A 17,971-nucleotide genomic window follows, 5' to 3' on the forward strand; every position below is an offset into this window, starting at 1 on the left:
GCCTTACTGATCTTGGAAGCAGTCGTTATTGCTTACCATAATGGCCCTCCTCCAATCAATGGTCCTTGGAATCACCTCGGTCATTAACTTTGGAGAGGATCACTACCCTGCAGTATCGATCCCTCCAACAGTTTACAAGCCTTAAATGAATTAATGCATACTTACCTATGTGTATATTGTAAGGCCCTTGTCAACACTTTTCATTTATACACTAATACCCATAGAATACAGAGCACTTGTTTTTAAGACCTTACTTTAATTGAGTAGTAAGCTGGTAGTCACTGTCTCCCTGAAACGACCATGAGCATATGTGAATTGAAAGGATTGGTCACAGTATCATTGTTCTGGCACTTTCTAAAGCACTACCATCAGAACACACGATTCTAAATGTGCATAAACTTTACAGTGCACCATGGGAGCTCTGTTTAATTGGTTGGGCCTGCACAGAACGTGATAGTGACTTTTTTTTATACTAGAGGCATCATGGGAAATTGTGTTACAAGAAGCTGCCATGAGAAGGTCAACGGAAAAATAGATATGTGATGTCAAATTCGTAAAAAGCACACACATCGCATGCTAAACCACATAAGCAAACATAGAAGTCGTCAAAGAAGCATGCAAACAAAGAGTTTGATTGTTCTTGCATTTGTCCAGTCAGGATGGGGAAAGTGACCAGAGGTCAAGTCCTAAAAAAGAAAATAGCATATGAAGGAGCCTTATGAAAAAAGTGGGGGGACTCCCTTTACCCGCGTGTACCCTCGACTTGAGCCCTGGCATTAATGCGAGCCTTAACAATTGTTCTTCTCAGACACAAAGAGACTTCTAAAATCAGCACTGCCATATGATGATCTGCTTGTACTCACTATTAGGCACAGACATGCAGATTTTTACGATGCAAAAAACAGTCTGTGTGTACAATACGCCATTGAAATAAAATAGGTGGTTAAAAAGCTTGGAGTATATTTTGTGAGGAGTCGGCTCACTCGTCTTGTTTAATGGGATACATTTGGGTAGATAACTGGAGCTGTCTGCGGCGTTCAAAGGCAAATGACACTGTTGTTCTTATCACACCTGTGGGGGGGGGGCAAATGTCTCCCTACCCCTGCAAGGCCCTTAATTGTCACATGTTTTATACGTTCAAAGGGGCATTTAAATGTAGATCCAAGGGGCTAATGGGGAGATGTCATGCCCTCAGCAGATGCCAGGAGCCAAGGGAGGTAGAAATGTTTCACAGCACGAAGCAGCCTATCCATGCTCTGCTCTCCTTGCCAGGAAAAGCAGTTATGCAGGGGCCACTACTGCCTATGCTGCCGTTGGTGCAGGTCCCTGGGCCACCACACAGACTACCCGTGTCTAGAGCCGGCCCTGTCCTGCATGCTTCCAAGTCTCTTTCCACACCCCAGAAAGAACCACAAGCTATGTTGGCAAGTACTCATGGTCACCGCCTCTGAAGCACATATTGTATGGGTGAATGTATGCTGTCAGGTTTCAAAAATAAGTCATTTTTCTGCTCATGTCAAATTATTAATTAGTGCACGACTTGCATGAATCATGAACATTATACCAAGTAAGCCATGTCCAGCAAAGATATACATTTCTATCAAAGCAATCTAAAAATGTCTGCGAATAATTAACATTTCTGTAAACATCATATTCAATATGCTGTGATCTCTTCTTCCCTGCAGGTCCGGCTCGAGTGGCCAACTGACCTGGCAGTCAATCCAATGGACAATTCCTTGTATGTCTTGGACAATAACATTGTACTGCAGATTTCTGACAACAACCGTGTGCGGATCATTGCCGGGCGCCCCATTCACTGCCAAGTGCCAGGAATTGACCCCTACCTCCTCAGCAAGGTGGCAATCCACTCCACCCTGGAATCGGCGAAAGCGATCACAGTCTCCCACAGTGGAATACTCTACATTGCCGAGACTGATGAGAGGAAGATCAACCGGATCCAGCAGGTCACCACGAATGGTGAAATCTCACACATTGCTGGAGCACATACAGAGTGCGACTGCAAAATTGACCCGAACTGCGACTGCTTCTCAGGTATGGATTACCTGGCTGTTCCAAAGCAGGAATAAATATAATTGAATACACCTAAGCCTATTGTTTAGAGGAGTTGTATAATGTTTGTGGCGCACAGCAAATATAATTTAAAACGAGCAAGAAGAATTGCCTCTGCACCCCAAGGCCAATGCCTCCTTATCACAAAGTCAGGATATCTAATGTTCTGGGCAAATAATATCAGGGAGAGCTCAAGCCACGCAAATTTGAGTTGGCCTTAAGTCCCTCAAACGTTTCCTGCGTGTTATCTGTAAAGGTTTGAGGTTCCCCAGGGTTGAACAATTAGAACCCTCAGAGGGGGGGGGGGGCATGCTGCCACCCCTTTCCCCCTCTGTCCTCAATATCAGGCCCTACTTTGTCCGGGCTGCTCCAAACGAGCAGTGTATCATGTTAACCTTTTTTCTATGTTCATCCTCCTGCCCTCTAAGTAGAAGACGTTTTTAAATAATACGTTGAGTGCTCTGACAAGTCATGGGGAGCAGCACGGACATAGGGTTGGTTTGGTGGGGCGCAGTAGGTCTGGTTTACCCCTCCTAATGTGACCAGTGAATATTTTGGGTCACCAAACATCTGGATTGATGATCTGCAAAATTAAAATGTCATTTTTAGGAGTATTTTCACAGATTACCAATAATTCATTCAATATTATCATATTAATATTAAGTTGTTATAATCGAGCATTTATGAAGTGTGTGTTAAACTTGGAATCATTTGTCCATTCCTTTGATGAAGATCCCACAGAATGTCCCTGTTTTAGATATATAGGTTTAAATTAATCTTGTATATAGCAGGGGATGCATAATATTTGTATGGCACGTCTCCTTACCCTTTACACAATAGATTGTGGCCTATCCAGCCTCTTGAGTTGAATTTGCTAACTGTCCCTTTCATGCACCAACAGGAAGTGCCACAATTGCTTTTTTAATCAGATAGATATTTTCCCTGGAGAGGAACTAGGATTTGGGATTTGGGAATCAAAAGTAATATTTGCAGAATCTTCCTTAACCGTATTTCAATTATAGGGCAATGAGGCAAGTACACAAAGTTTCAATTTAAAAGGATTGAAATTGCTCAAGACATTGGAAAGTAAATCACCATCCATTGGTTAAAGGGCATTCTCAGAATGTGTTCGGGATATCGTCCTTAATGCGGCATCTTTCACACCAGCGTTAATTGCGTAAACTGTCAAGCTAATCGCAATGTCTGCGTGGTACTTCACCAAGGAAGCTATCTTCAGCCAAAAACATAAAAGTAGTGTCCTTAATGAAATTTGGATAGATTCTACCAATGAAGTCATCACCGATACCTGTCATGAAACCTCAAACTTGGGAACAAAACATAAATGGTAATCGCCAAAGATTGCAGAATATCTCTATTGCTGTGTGTATGACTCAGTGTCAACTTAATGGACCAGATTTTGATGTACTTTTAATGGCTGCCCAGAGCGTTACATATTAGCTTGTGGGCCAAAGTTTGTCAGGTAATGGTGATAGGCCTCCCATATTATCCCTGATATGTAAACTAGTGTTTGATTGGCCAATTCACATAGCCAAGAACTAATATTGTGAAAAAGGAATGTGGGGCAACAGAAGGAAATATGGGAGAAGGAAATTATGGGATCACTATGCTCTAAGGACATTATCACCATGGCCTCTTTGTGAAGGTAAAATCATTGAGGTGGAGGTGTATCAATGCTATCTTGTTGTCATAGAAAAAGAGTCCCTATAGATTGAAACCTCTAGGCACCTGTTTGAGCTCACCCAAACCAACAACCTGCCCATTATACCCCTTCCACCACTATTGGCTGATCCCCTGCTTCTCTCCATCTGTGGCATCACCAGTCTTGAGCACAGCCATTGCTCTAGTGAAAACTCGCTATGGTAGAGCCCCCAGAAGCACATGACTGCAAAATAACCCACAGTCCTCCTTAACTGTGAATCCGTTGCATGTTCCTCTTGATACAGTGCCCAGAAGCACATCATAAGGCAGTAAAACCCATGCAATCATCCCCAACTGAACCGCTGACGTGTTTACCCATCACTAAATTAGTATCCAAAAGGACTCTGAGGGTCTGAAAATGTGAATGTAGGTGAAGAACAAAAGGGCAGAGAGGTCCGCCTACAATACACAGGGACCATGTAGCTGCTACAGGGCCAAGGCCCCATCAGCCTCCTGAATGTCAAAACAAAACTCTAGACACATTTATTCATGTTGATGCATGTGTGTATATATACACATATATAAATATGAAACTTATTATAGGGCAGTGGTCTGCCGCCCTGTAGTTAAGGTGAAGCCTGTGTACATAGACCCTTCCAAAAATGTTGTTGTCAATAACATTTGAGTCCCTAGACTGATTTGGATGACATTTTCCAACAGAGAAGTTTGTCATGGGCCCCTTACACTCGACATTTTGGGAAATATTTGTTGAAAAATGAAAACGTGTATTTTGTATTTTTTTGCTTTAACTGAAATACAATTTTAACAAATGTTTAAGAAGATGTCCATCTATCCCTTGATGGACAGCAAGAAAATCCACTATCCGTCTTTCCTGTGGTTGAGACTCTAGTCTCCTGTTTTTGGGAGGATTTTGTTGCTCAGACGTGTTCATAGTAATTGATCTCAATAGAATCTGTGGGGAAATTTGGCAATTTGGTCCGACTCCCTAGTTTCAGGTAGGACTCCACAAATTGCTGGGCTACCACAGTCATTTGCCCCTATTTTAATTTTAATCAGGCTGTTTGTGGCATGTTCCCTTTCTTCAACCATAAGATCTCTATGGCGTACTTAAATATCATTGGCGATGCACCCATTTCTTGTATTTAAGGTGTTATTATGTGTGTTGGCCGTTTCTTCACCCGTGAGATCCACTTGTGTGTTTTCCCACAATTGAGTCTGTGTAGATTTTGGACAGGATATGCATTGGGTCCGCGTTTCTGTTTTTGTTGTAATTTCAGGGTAAGATAAATTGGTTCCTGAATTAGAATCCCGTGTTTCATTGGTAGTAATGTACCCTTCCATGAACAGGAGTTTCGAATGCATCATTGCCATCAGAGTCGTATGATCCTTTAAAGTATAATTTATTGATTCATATGATTTGGTGAATGGTGCCAGAGTGATAGTTAGGGACGACATTATTGTTAGTAAGTCGGGTTTCTTTATTTTTTCACTTTCCGTATGTGTAATGTGTTTGCTCTGACCGCTTGTTATTATCTCGACAATATGAAATAGAAGAGTCCAATGAGGAGTCTAAGGAATGAGTCACATTTGTTTTCCAGGTTTTCAGATGTAGGGGTTCCCTTTCCAGGGTGCGCGGTTCAAGACTCATGTTTATGTGAGGCCTTTTAGAGTAATTTGACTGTTGTTCATTCCTGACCCCTTTACCCGTAGCAGCCGACGGAATTGCTCTTGGTTCCTCGAGTAGTTGTTTTGCTTTGGACTCTGCAACCATGTCCTTCCACACCAAGTCCGTGACATAAGCCGGCTGTGTTTCCTTCTGGGGTGTTACTTTGTCACTAGTTAATTTTTGGATGCTTTCTTCAATAGTGGTCTGCCACGTAGCCCACTCTACTCCTGTGCTCTTCGTTTTCTTGCCTTATTGTAGTGTCAGAATGTATTGTCTTTGAGGGGATTTGGTGCATAGAGATTCCTTTTGGGGGCGTGACCTTGTGCTGGTAACAAGGTGGTACAGAGTGCCCTATCAAGGGCACAGGCACAGTAGCACTCACTCCAGGGTCCGGTGAATCGCTGTTGATTAAGGCACTATCCCTGGCTCCCTCAAGGATTTCCGCATCTGAGAGTTCTGCCAAGGGGTCGGAGGGGAGAGTTTTCAGTGACTTGGGCTGAAAGAAAACTGAAATGCTCCGAGCTAAGCGACTTCCTTTGGGGATCGCCTTACGGTACTTTTTGGAGGGTTTGTCGATTTACCCCCTCTTCGTTGGATTTGTTTAAAAGTAGTGTTCACAGGCAGTCTGGAAGTGCTAGTGTTATTAGTCGGCTCCACTTGTGCTTGAAGTATTGCTGCATTTGATGTTGTAGATTTTTCCCTTGAGGATCGGGGTGGACTTTCGTCCTCAATCTGAGCTGCTTTAGGGGTGTTGTACTTCATTGGATATGCATTAAGGCTGGCGAGGTGTACTTCCCTGGAGATGTCCGCCCCGCTGTCCGCTCATGATAAAGAGTTGCCAGGCCTCTCGAGGTCTGCCTCGTTTTCTATTTCATCAGGGACCAACATAGATGTTTGTTTTGAAGGACCTACCGGTGCTTGTTTCAGAGAAAAGTCCAGAGCGCAGGGGCAAACATTGTACATCTCTGCTAGAACTAGAATCAGAGGGATTAGCAGATCTAGGGTGATTTGGTTCCTCGGGCTGCCGATCCGGGCAAGAAAAATGGAGAACTAGGGTGCTGGAGATATAGGTTAATCTTCGGCAGTGGTCGTGTTGGCATCATCGGTCAGGGGTAAATTATCGTTCTCCCTGCTGCCCTTCATTCTTTCTTCCAACTCTCTGTGCTGGGATGCAGTCTGACCCTCCACTAAGATTGCTTCTGTAGCGATCGATAGGCTTCTTGTTTTAGGTGTGTACACGCTGTTCGGAGAAGACTCCCTACCCACTGTCCCAGAATGTGTCCACGGAAGGCTTGTACTCTGGAAATGTACTTTGCCAAAGATAAATGTGTCCAATGATGTCATGGGGCTGGAAGGCACCAGGTCTCTCTATCAGTCTGTTTCGAACAGAGGGGGGATGGATCCTGGCACTGGAGTTGTAAGGGCAGCATGTTAGGGGAATAGTTGTTACTAGGTCTGAGTGTTCGGGAAAAAGAGTGGGGATTAGAGGCTAGGAGATGTTAATTGAGGTAGTTCTGTTATTTCACTTACCTGCAGGATGGATAATCTCTCCTTTGTGGGGCTGTGCTGTGGGCGGAGCCGTTTGTATGAGTGGAGGTTTGGGCTCTCCTTCACGTTCTCTCCAGAGCTTAGAGCTGCGCTAGTTGCGGCCTGCCTCCATCCTGTTAAATAACCTCAGGGGGCCCTTAACCTTCTTGGTCTGCACATACTGCACCCGACTGCTACTCTGCAGCCAAATCTGCAGCTGCTCTGCGGGCAAATGTTTTTTTGACCAACACTCCTCCTATTCCACTTGGTACGTCACAGCAATAGAAGGGTGGAAAGACAGCATCAGAATGCAACTCTACAGCCAACTCTGCGTAGAAATGTTTTTTTTAACCAAACCTCCCCCTCCTCCACTCGGTACCTCACAGCCACAGAAGGGTGGAAAGACTGCAGCAGACTGCAACTCTACAGCAAACTCTGTGTTTTTAAGAAAACCCACAACAAAGTTTTCTGCCTACTCCCGTTCATTTTCCAATAGAGAAAAAGTCAAATTTGTGTACCACCATAGCACAAAAACCATTGAAGCGTTAACTTCATATCCTTGACTGGTTTCGGGTAAATCCTTCCAGTAGTGTGTAAAATATTCAAACCTAAACACATGTATATCTCCCAGGGTGCTTTGCAGCAGGGAGGCAGAGAGGCTTTTCAGAAATTAAAATCAAACTTTTTTATTATTTTTACCGAATGCGAGCGATTCCAGCAATAATACCAAGAGGGAGCCATATGAAGAGTATTCAAAATGCTATTTGGAAGAGGGAAAATAATGCAATGCTGGCATGCAATGGGCTAGAGATGGGGTTGGCGGAAAAGGGGACACCACGTGAAGATGGGGCGTTGCGGATGGTCTAAGGAGCCAGTTACAGTTAGCACATTTTTGGCTTATCAGGGAATACCTGGCGAATCTCGCAAAATTACTGTGGAAAAGCTGCAAGATGTGTTAAAAAAAACGTAATTGCATGAAGAAAAGAGTGATAGGGGTACTGGGAGAGGGTGAGGGGGGGGACAATTGAGGGGAGTGGAGAACAAGAAAAGTGGAGGGGGCACATGGTAATTGCCTGCGACGATGGGGAAGAGTTTTACATTTTCGATCGGTATAATGGAAATGGCGGGAGAATCTTGCGAGATTATCATGACAACACTGCACGATGCGGTCGGAAAAGAAACTGCGTCGCACAAACCGAAGAATGATAGGGGCTAATGGGAAAGGATCAGGCAAGGGAAAAATCGTTAGGGGGGTGATGAAGGAGAAGGGGCACATATGGTGAGTGCCTGTGAGGATGGGGAAGAGCTTTTAATTCTCAAGCATTTTTCCATCATCCTGGGAATTGGCACACACTTGTACTACAGCAGGATCTGCATAAATTGAATTGATCCTTTGTGTATATATATTGTGGGAAAAGGAAGTGAAAAATGACTCGTGCACCATATACAGTTTCCATGGCTGAAGGCCACGGAAAGGATCAGGCAAGGGAAAAATCGTTAGGGGGGTGATGAAGGAGAAGGGGCACATATGGTGAGTGCCTGTGAGGATGGGGAAGAGCTTTTAATTCTCAAGCATTTTTCCATCATCCTGGGAATTGGCACACACTTGTACTACAGCAGGATCTGCATAAATTGAATTGATCCTTTGTGTATATATATTGTGGGAAAAGGAAGTGAAAAATGACTCGGGCACCATATACAGTTTCCATGGCTGAAGGCCATGGCTAGAGGGCCCTAAAGAAAGTTATAAAATAAAACTTTATAATTCAGTGACAAAACTTTAGTGATGATCATCTTAATAGGTGTCCCTTTCCCTTTTGCAAAGCCCATGTGCACATACATATTAGAAAATAAGGGATTCATAATGACATACAAAATTACATAACTGAGGACATTGATGTGGGTGCCAAGTTAAGATGGCCGCACTATCCACATCTGCTGAATTTCAACGGTTTTGTTGTGTTAAATCTGATCACATTAACTACCTCTTAAATACATTTTTTCACTAAATATATATACATATATCTTTTTTTAAGAGAGAGCTAATTTGAAACATTTGAAAAGTGTTGTGTGTTGAAAGCTATGCTATGTTTACTCTCAGATTTAAGGTGGCATACTGCCAGCACTTGCCATGTTTGAAGGGGTTTGTTGTGTTAAACTTTTTTAAATGAACTCTCTTTTAACTAAAGTTTATTTTTCATTTAAAATACATATACAATTGATCCCATGTCAAACACTGCTTGCATGGATGACAGAGACTGACAGCCCTTGAACCCCACCAAGTGAGCTGTGGCCAGTACCCGAACTACCACACTGGAGGACAGTGCTTCCTTCATTAACGGGCGATCTGCAGCCATGTACGCAGTAGTGAAGTTCAAGCAACAGAAACAGCACCGTTATTGTTTTTGGCTGACCAACCCACCAGGCAGCCATTTTGAAATCGCAAGAATCACATCACCAATAGTCTTCATGCCTACTGCTGGGACAACACGGAAAAACAATCCTTAGGAATCAGGGGTAGCCCAAAGAGCAGAAGTCACCCCATGCAAACAGAGTTTGTCATTGCTCAATCCTACCTCCCAAAAGAAATGTAAAACGCGTGCTTGCTTTCATAAGCTAAGCAGAAGGTTATTCCATGATTCGGAGGCTGTGGAATTCAGGCTCTGATCCCCTTCTCTCCCCCACCAAATGTGACATTTGTTGAATCTCGAAGTCCTGAGGAGCATTTTTGTGAGAGGACCTCAAGGTTCTCGTCGGTCAGTACAACTGGACAGCAAGCTTAGGTATCTTGGTCCCATGCCCTATAGAACCTTGTGTGAGAAAATGAATCATGTGGCATTTCTTCTTGTTAGTTGGTAGCAAATGCAGAGCAACCAGGAGAGGAGATATGATCCAGTCTAATTAGCATGCCAATTAGCCTTTGCCGGATCGGTTTTGGACCAATTAAACAGATTTAAGAAGGTAGCTCAGTGCCCCAGTGAGCATGAGGTGTGGCAATAGCCTAAGAGTGATAGGACAAACCCTGGGCAGTGTGGCCATGAGAATGTTAGCATCACATGGACCTCTTCCCGATCATTTCCATGTAATCCCTGCCGAATCAGAGACTACCCTAAAATATGCACTCAAAAATATCTCTAATGTTGGGGACAAGTTTCAGATGTGTGATTTTGTAAGCAACACTCAGTGTACCTTCTCCATGGCAGCCCAGGCCTGAGGGTTCAGGCTGTGTCTTACACTGTCAATGTTTCTATTGATTCTCTCTTGTAGTTTGCCTGGGGCGGGGGGTGTTCACTTTTTTGTGTAGTTGTGTTAATGTAGTTTGCTGGATCTTCTGGGATTTTCTTCAATATTCCTTCTGTTTATGTTTATTTGGCTGCTCTGTGTGGATCAGTGCCTGGCCTCTGCTGTACAGGATAGACCCTAGGGATTTCAGTGACTGTGGGGAGGCAGCATGTGTGTAGGGTGAGTAAGGTCCGCCTCCTATGTCAAGCTCTCCCTCACCCATACAGATACACATGTGTTGGTCTGCGCTAACACGATCTGCACTAACTTAATGCAACTCTCTACCTTGCCCCTAAAACTTGAAAAGAACTTCCACTAGTCTCAACCGGCCTGAACGCATTTCTTTTCCATCAAGAAATGAACTCAAACCATTCACCCGACTTTGGCCACCCCCTCTTTGGATCTATTACTAAACTAAAGGGTAACTAGAGCATGTTCACAGGGAATCTCTGAGGGCACCTTGCAGGTGGTGAGTCTACAGGCATGTTAGACAGCAATCGATATGTGTGTGCTCTGCTGTCTGTGGACGTGCTGAGCTATGGTCCTTGGCAGGCACCGTTCGCATTGCAGCTCAAAAGGCAGGAGAGATACCAAAGGCAAGTTTCCTCTGCATGGGGTTGCTGTATCTGTTTGAAGCTGCTTTGTGGGCTACCAAGGACTGCACAAGTAGCTGCAGGTCAATACAGCATAGATCTGTACCACAGACGACATCTAGTTTCGAGGCCTCCGGAATGCCAACTAATCACGGTTCGTTGTCTCGTTATTGCTGGGGGGGGTTTAAAAGACAAGCCACCGTGCCATAGGCGTGTCCAGGGAGTGGACTAGGGCGGCATGTGCTACCCCTAGAATCTGATTGGCCTCCCCAGGTGCCACCCATTATCCTAAAATATGGGGGGGGTGGTGTGTGTGTGTGTGTGTGTGTGTGTGTGTGTGTGTGTGTGTGTGTGTGTAAGTGTAAGTCACGGCCCCACTTGGGCCACCCCAGTCAAGAGTCTTGACACATCACTACACTGTGCATGCTGCACTGCAAATGCAAGCACGGGGACAGCTGACTACTAGACGCGTGCTGTTGTACAAACCAAGACATACAACCTAAAGCTCCCCCACTAGTTTTTCCATATCTTGCATTTCATTGCACATATGCCCTTTGCTCGGTGCAGAAACTGAACATCCCACTTAGGGCAAAGGACTGGCCTGCTCGCATCACAGCCATGCACATACATGGCACTGCTCTCTGAACAGTTCCAGCTCTGGCCCAATTTTCCCTCCTTTTTGGTGGAGATAATCTGGCTACGCATTGCTGCCGCTGTAAAGCTCCTGCTAGACAGCGTGTTTTTTTCACAATTCAAATAAGTGGGATAGAAATTCCCCTACTCTATGTTAAAATGGCATTGTGTATTAGTAAGTAGCTCCACGAGCCAACAGAGGCATGAGAATGAAGGTGCAGTTCCTTTATAAGGTCTCGGAATTCTGTGGTGACTTCCATTATCCTTTCGATTCACTGTAGTGGGTATTTTATTCCATATGATGCAGGACCAGGCAATGCTGCCCCCTTTAAATTCTGGATTCTTGTTTAATCTATGGTAAGAGATCTTCCAGTTGTTGATATGTACAATCAATGTAGAATCTGCATTAAAAAAAAACGACTAACATGCAGCTTGTAATGTATTGCGGAAAAATGGTTCAAGCAGTTTAATAAAATTATTTGAAAAGAAGTTTCATGGTTTACAAATATGACACTGTGCAGATTATTGCTGCCCTGTGTTAAACTCCAGCAGTGCGCAAAATAAACAGACTGCCATAAACCGTTCCTTATCAATTAATGGCTGTAAAGTTTCACAGAAAGATATTCTCGAAGAACGTTGTTGTGGTATCCTGCATGTTCTGATGGTTGTGCTGTGAGCTGTCCCTGGAATGTGCGATGTAATGCGGAATGCAAGGGGTCTGGGAGTTCTGGGTTTGGCGGTTGGGGACAGACTTCAGCATGGGAGCTGGGACATGGAAGTATGTTGAAGCATTTTCTCCTGTTTAACTTCCACCTTTGACCTGTAACAAATAAAGTACATTCCTTTTGTACTTACCTTGTCCCTGCTTGGTTGCCGCGTCCTGGCTGTCCTTCCTGTGGTCCCACTTACTACCGTGTTTTAAAAACGAGTTATGGCTTCAATTAAGTGCTGCAGAGGCAGCTGGAATTCTGCCCTCTACTGGCTTAGGCATCAGGCAATCGGTCTTCGCTGCACCACTGTAATAACGTCTTACAGTTAGAGCAGTAATATAATTTTCTTATAACAAGTGAGCAGTAATTTCACAACTAGCCAGTAATTAGACAAGTATTGGCAGGCTTAATGCTATTGCAGGTTGCCATGCACTAGTAAGTATTACGCTCTCAAATTTACAAAGACATGATATAACTTAACAAAAATGCAGTATCATTTTGTACCAGGGGAAAATTAAATTAAGACAAATTCTCAATATTGCATGGAGTCCAGACTAAGGCACATAAGACCCACAACAATTGTCGTATCAACTGGGAAGGATGTGAACGATGTGAAAAGGTGAGTTTGAAATACCCACATAAGATCAGTTTGCTTTTATGAAAGTCCAGAGCTTAACATGTCTCGTCAAACTATAGGTCGGTGTCTGCGTTCTGTTTCACAGTCTCCACAGAGGAGCTGGAAGGATCTCATTACTCACATCACTATAGGGCTGTTTTTTGTGCCTCTTAATACCTGATGTTCTGTGATATTTTACGTGATAAAATGGATGTTTATTTGTTATTTATTTTCACTGTATGATGTCGGGGAGATCGTGAGGTCTCGGTCTGTTTTTCCAACACCGCAATTTTTGCAGCAACAGGAATTTGGATGAAGCTAAAGTAGGACCGCTGGGATAATTGTATGCCAGTGACGCTCTGCAATGTAGTCCAGCAAAGAATATTCAGAAACATTTCAGATAATGCCTTGAAAATGGCTCAGGAACTGACAAGTACAGTTTCTTGTAAAAAAAAGCAAGCTTTGTTCTTGGGTCCATTGTGAATGTGAAATGCTACGAGAAATCTTAACCACTGTTATTTAAAACACTATTGTAATTTATAAATTGGTGTTAAAGGTTATTAAGATGTGCCATTGTTTCTTTTCCAGGGGATGGTGGCTTTGCAAAAGATGCCAAACTCAAGGCGCCGTCGTCTTTAGCGGTTTCTCCTGATGGCACCTTGTACATCGCAGATCTTGGCAACACTAGGATCCGCGCAGTCAACACCAACAAACCTCACCTCAATGCCATGAACATTTATGAGATTGCGTCCCCGGCAGACCAGGAGCTCTATCAGTTCAGCACCAATGGAACCCACCTCTGCACACTCAACCTGATAACGCGAGACCTGATTTACAACTTCACGTACAACGGGGATGGCGACTTGGGTGCCATCAGCAGCAGCAACGGGAACTCGGTGCACATTCGCAGAGATGCAGGTGGCATGCCGCTCTGGCTGGTGGTGCCCGGAGGTCAGGTGTATTGGTTGACCATCAGCAGCAACGGGGTCCTGAAAAGGATCTCGGCTCAGGGCTACAACCTGGCTTTGATAACTTACCATGGCAACACCGGGCTCCTAGCAACAAAAAGCAACGAGAATGGCTGGACCACTGTTTACGAGTGAGTTGAAACGTTTGCACGTGTTGTTTTATTTTATTTTAGTCAGGTTTGGGTTCATTGGGAAGCAATTCTAGGCACTGCATCAGCAGAGAGACATCAGGCTTCAGGAGTAGCTTGCAGTCCAAATGAAACCGCCATTCAAAGCACGTTATGCAAGAGGCGGAACAAGTGGCCACACAATGATATGTTTTATTTTAGTTTTGCTGGATTCTAAAGTGCTGAAAGCACACAGTTCTATATTTCGTCTGAAATTGTAGCACATGCTGTCAGGGACGTCATTTGGGGGTCGCCAGTGGTCGCAGTTGCAACCCCTGAGGTCTCCCTTGTGACCCCTAAAAACGAAAAAGAAACCCCCTTTTTTTAATGTAAACTCCTGGGCTGTGGCCAGCGCCATGTAACTCTTTATTTTTGAATTGGCTGGCTTTCTTGTCCAGGCCTCTTAAAAAAAACAGGGGGTTCCACAAGTGTAACACTTTGAGCAGTGACCCTAAATAAGAAACAATGGGGATAACAAATAATTTGTCTTTCTGAAATTCTATACAATAGACTCATTAAAGGTTTATTTCAGGCACACTACAGGGGATGAGTCACTGAATTTATCTGTTCTTAAACACCTCAACTCAGGCTTTCATCTGTCTGTCGTCGATAAATGAGTACCAACACAGGTTGGGTGATATTGTATCTATATGGGTTCTATATAATGCGCTTAAGCGTAAATGCTTTATAATACCACACCATTATCATTTGGCCCTGGACGTCTGCTTGCATTCACAGTAATTTGGTAATATGGGTCTATACACACTGATATTAACGAAACATATGGTGATCCATTCTTGCATGAAGTGTATATCACATTATAGTGATATTGTAACCATATTTTTGATAGTGTACTTAGGAACAATGCTATGTGATGCTACTTCCTGTTTGTCAACGGGTGAAAGGTTGTGTTCCAACGCCTCCTGTGATGTCACTTTGGGATGGTGGTCAAATGACATCACTTCCTGTGATGTCATCAGAGGCCAAAGGTCATGTGATGTCACTTTCGCTATCTCTATCCCCTGGCATTTTGGTGAAATGACGTCCTGCATGCTGGCTTTATAAAGGTCATTGGAAATGTGGCTTTATTATGCACCTTCATCTTCAGATGGCCCAAGTAATGTTATCCCTTTTTAAAATGTATTGAGTTGCAGATTATTCTGAGGCCGAAAGCCCTGAGGCGGCGGGCCAACCTTGTTTATAACAGCCAGCCGCTTAATAAGGACCCCAGGGAAGATGTTTCCGGGAGGGGCGGCCTGCCGCTGAGTGGCATATCGCCATTACCACCTGTGTAATTTCTCTACACGGGTGCTAATGGTGTCTTTAATAATAAAAAAACATACCTTTAGCCCACGCCCTCGCGTAGTGCTGCTTTTCAGGAGAGCCTGTTTCAATGTTGATTACTCTGACGTCATCAACATGAAAACAGACTTTCTTGACAAACAGCTCTGTGCAATGCTGGGCCACAGGATAAATGTATATTTATTTTTTGGCGCCTTTCAACAAAATAAAAAATATGTAGGAAACTACACAGGTGCTAAGTGGTGAATGGTAAGCGGGGAACAGAGGGCTAATGTAGTTTTACCCTTTCACTATCCGTAGGAGGACACCCAAGTGTGGTTTTCTTTTGCCAAAAGCCATAAATATACACCCTAATTTGGAGGTGGAAGGCAGTAAGTCTTGTGGCCCCCCATGACAGGAGCCTGCAGACCACCGAGGTAATCATCTTTTTTTGTGCACTCACTCTGGGAGATTCCATATATAGGCAGATGAGACAACATTTTCAAACTACGCATACATGGATTCTCTCAAACAGAAAACTGCGCTTTGATGTTTACATGTTTCTGCCAGGTTTCCAGTTTGACTAATAAAGTGAATGGGCAAAGGAGAAAGACTTTTTTTCATTAATTTATTTCATTTATTAAAATCACAGGGAAAGCAATGCTTTTTTGGCACAAAAACACTTGAAAAATGTAACAATGATAACTGAGCGGAGGAAAATGACACAAAGACCAGATGTTGCATGGAAGTTGGGAAGCCTAAAACAAGGACAAGGACAGGACAGAATGACATAGGAATGGGATGGAGAAGGAAGTGCTAAATGAAGGATGAAGTGGTGACAGAAAATTACTATAAGGTTCTCTGTGAAGGGTAGGGAGAGAGGAAAACAGGGACATGCAGTAACATAGAGTTCTAGGAAATAGGTTCTTCAGAAACACGGAGGACTTTCATGTTGGATTTAAATTGTGGGAGAGTTGGAGTAGTGCGGAGAGGAAGAATATTCCATGGTAGAGGAATGAGGAGAGAGAGCAAGTGGAAACGGGCTTGAGCACAGGAGGCTCGAGTGTTGGTAAGGAGGTGATCCAAGGATGATCATAATGAGCTAGGAGGAGACCAGGGAGTGAGATGAGCAGATAGGGTGGGGTGAGTCAATGCATATTTTTGTAGGTAATGAGAAGAAATTCATACTTAGCCCTCTGTTTCATTGATAGCTAGCCAATCTGGTGACGGGCAGAGAAGGTAGGAGTAAAGCAAGAAAGGATAAAAAGTGGGCAGACCGTGAAGTTGACGACTTTGCCCAGAGGCAAAAAATCATATTTGGGAAGGCCATAGAAGAAACTGGTACAATATTCAGATCTGGAAAGGATTAGGGAGGAGATTAGCTATTTAGCAGTGTTGAAAGGAAAAAGATGACAGATTTTTCTGATGTAGTGGAGTTTAGTCTGGCTGCAGTGGCAGATTTGGAGATGAAGAGAGAGACGTTGTGTGATAGGCCAAAGATTACACCAAGGTTATGAGCGGAAACAGAGTAAGGCAGGTAGTCAGGAGATAAGAGAAGAAGAGGGGGAGACGAAGACATGGCCTGTCTGGCTGGGAAGTAGAGAACTTCAGGACAACATGTCATGATGCATCAAGACAATTACTGCTGTGGGCCACTGATGGGGTACACTACTTACAGAAGTAGAAGATACCAAGTGACCAGAGTTTGGTGAAAAAAAGGGCTTCTCAGTTATTTTCATAATTAATTATGTCAGCGGCATTAAATGAGAAAAATTGATAACCCTGAAAAAATGAAACTATTACACTGAGCAATGTTATGGAATTGCAAAAGGTGAAGTTTCCAAGTACTGGCTCTTTACATAGTCGAAACCTTTGAGAATATGTATGTATGTATGGGATTTATAAAGTGCTTCTCTAGCTGGCAAGCATAGGTGGCACACCCTGGGGAATACAGGCAGGGTGTGTTGGTAGGAAATGGCAGATGGAATAGGTATGGGGCGGGACAGGGAGAGGTCTGGAGGGGCTGAAGTAGAGGCAAGTGAAATGAGTAGTGATTAGCTGGATGTTGTTTGAAGAGTAGGATGGAGGGGGCATTCTTATGTCCACTGCTCCAGAGAAAGAGTGCCTCTGTGGGGCAAGAATGTGTGCTGACATGACGCTAACTGGCAGATGTTCACACAGCTGTGGACCTTTATTAGTCTCTTCCAGGAGATCGCAGCAGGGCCATCTTAAGGATTGTTGGGGCCCCGGGCACAGACATATCTGGGCCCAGACAAACCGATGAAATGAGTGGACCATTCAGCTACTTTCCTCAAATTGAACTGCCGTGTTACTGGCCCTCAGATATAATATATAGATATTAATAGGTGATTGAAAATGCACCACTTTATCAACCCTTTCCCCGAGGCGATTTGCAAGTAGGGAAAGGTTTTCTTGACAGAGACATTTGACGTATTTTTGCAAATCACTGATACATTTATTCTTTCTGTGGAAAAAAAGAACACCCGCACAGTGAGCAGGCACCACAAGAAAATGGTCATGGAGGGTCCAGACCTACTTTTTTGTCATACAATGGCTCGTGTACCGCCAGTGTCCGACAAAGCATCAATGCTTTTCCGTGGGAATCTTGAGGTGGCCACCATTTCAATGACATTGGATACTCATTGCTCCTCATTGCGGTGTCCAATCTTATGTCATCCACTGGAAATTGATATGCATTCTCTGTGCTACAAAGCAGCCCAGCTGGCTGCAAGGCACAGTGATGTCTCAGTGATGAGT

At 43.9% G+C, this 17,971-nt stretch overlaps 1 protein-coding gene across 4 annotated transcripts in view; it reads left to right on the top strand.

Annotated features, from left to right (window-relative positions):
- TENM1 (teneurin transmembrane protein 1) overlaps nt 1-17,971 on the top strand; it is a 2,006,416-nt gene that overhangs the window by 1,794,721 nt on the left and 193,724 nt on the right. For all 4 annotated transcript variants that reach the window (XM_069612654.1, XM_069612656.1, XM_069612655.1 and 1 more), the window contains 2 exons: nt 1,686-2,052; nt 13,366-13,876. In XM_069612654.1, the coding sequence (XP_069468755.1) occupies nt 1,686-2,052; nt 13,366-13,876 (878 nt within the window). The remainder of the gene's footprint in view (nt 1-1,685; nt 2,053-13,365; nt 13,877-17,971) is intronic.

The sequence above is a fragment of the Ambystoma mexicanum genome, chromosome 5p (genome assembly GCF_040938575.1).
Source record: "Ambystoma mexicanum isolate Mex_15411 chromosome 5p, UKY_AmexF1_1, whole genome shotgun sequence".
In the NCBI taxonomy this organism is placed as follows: domain Eukaryota; kingdom Metazoa; phylum Chordata; class Amphibia; order Caudata; family Ambystomatidae; genus Ambystoma; species Ambystoma mexicanum.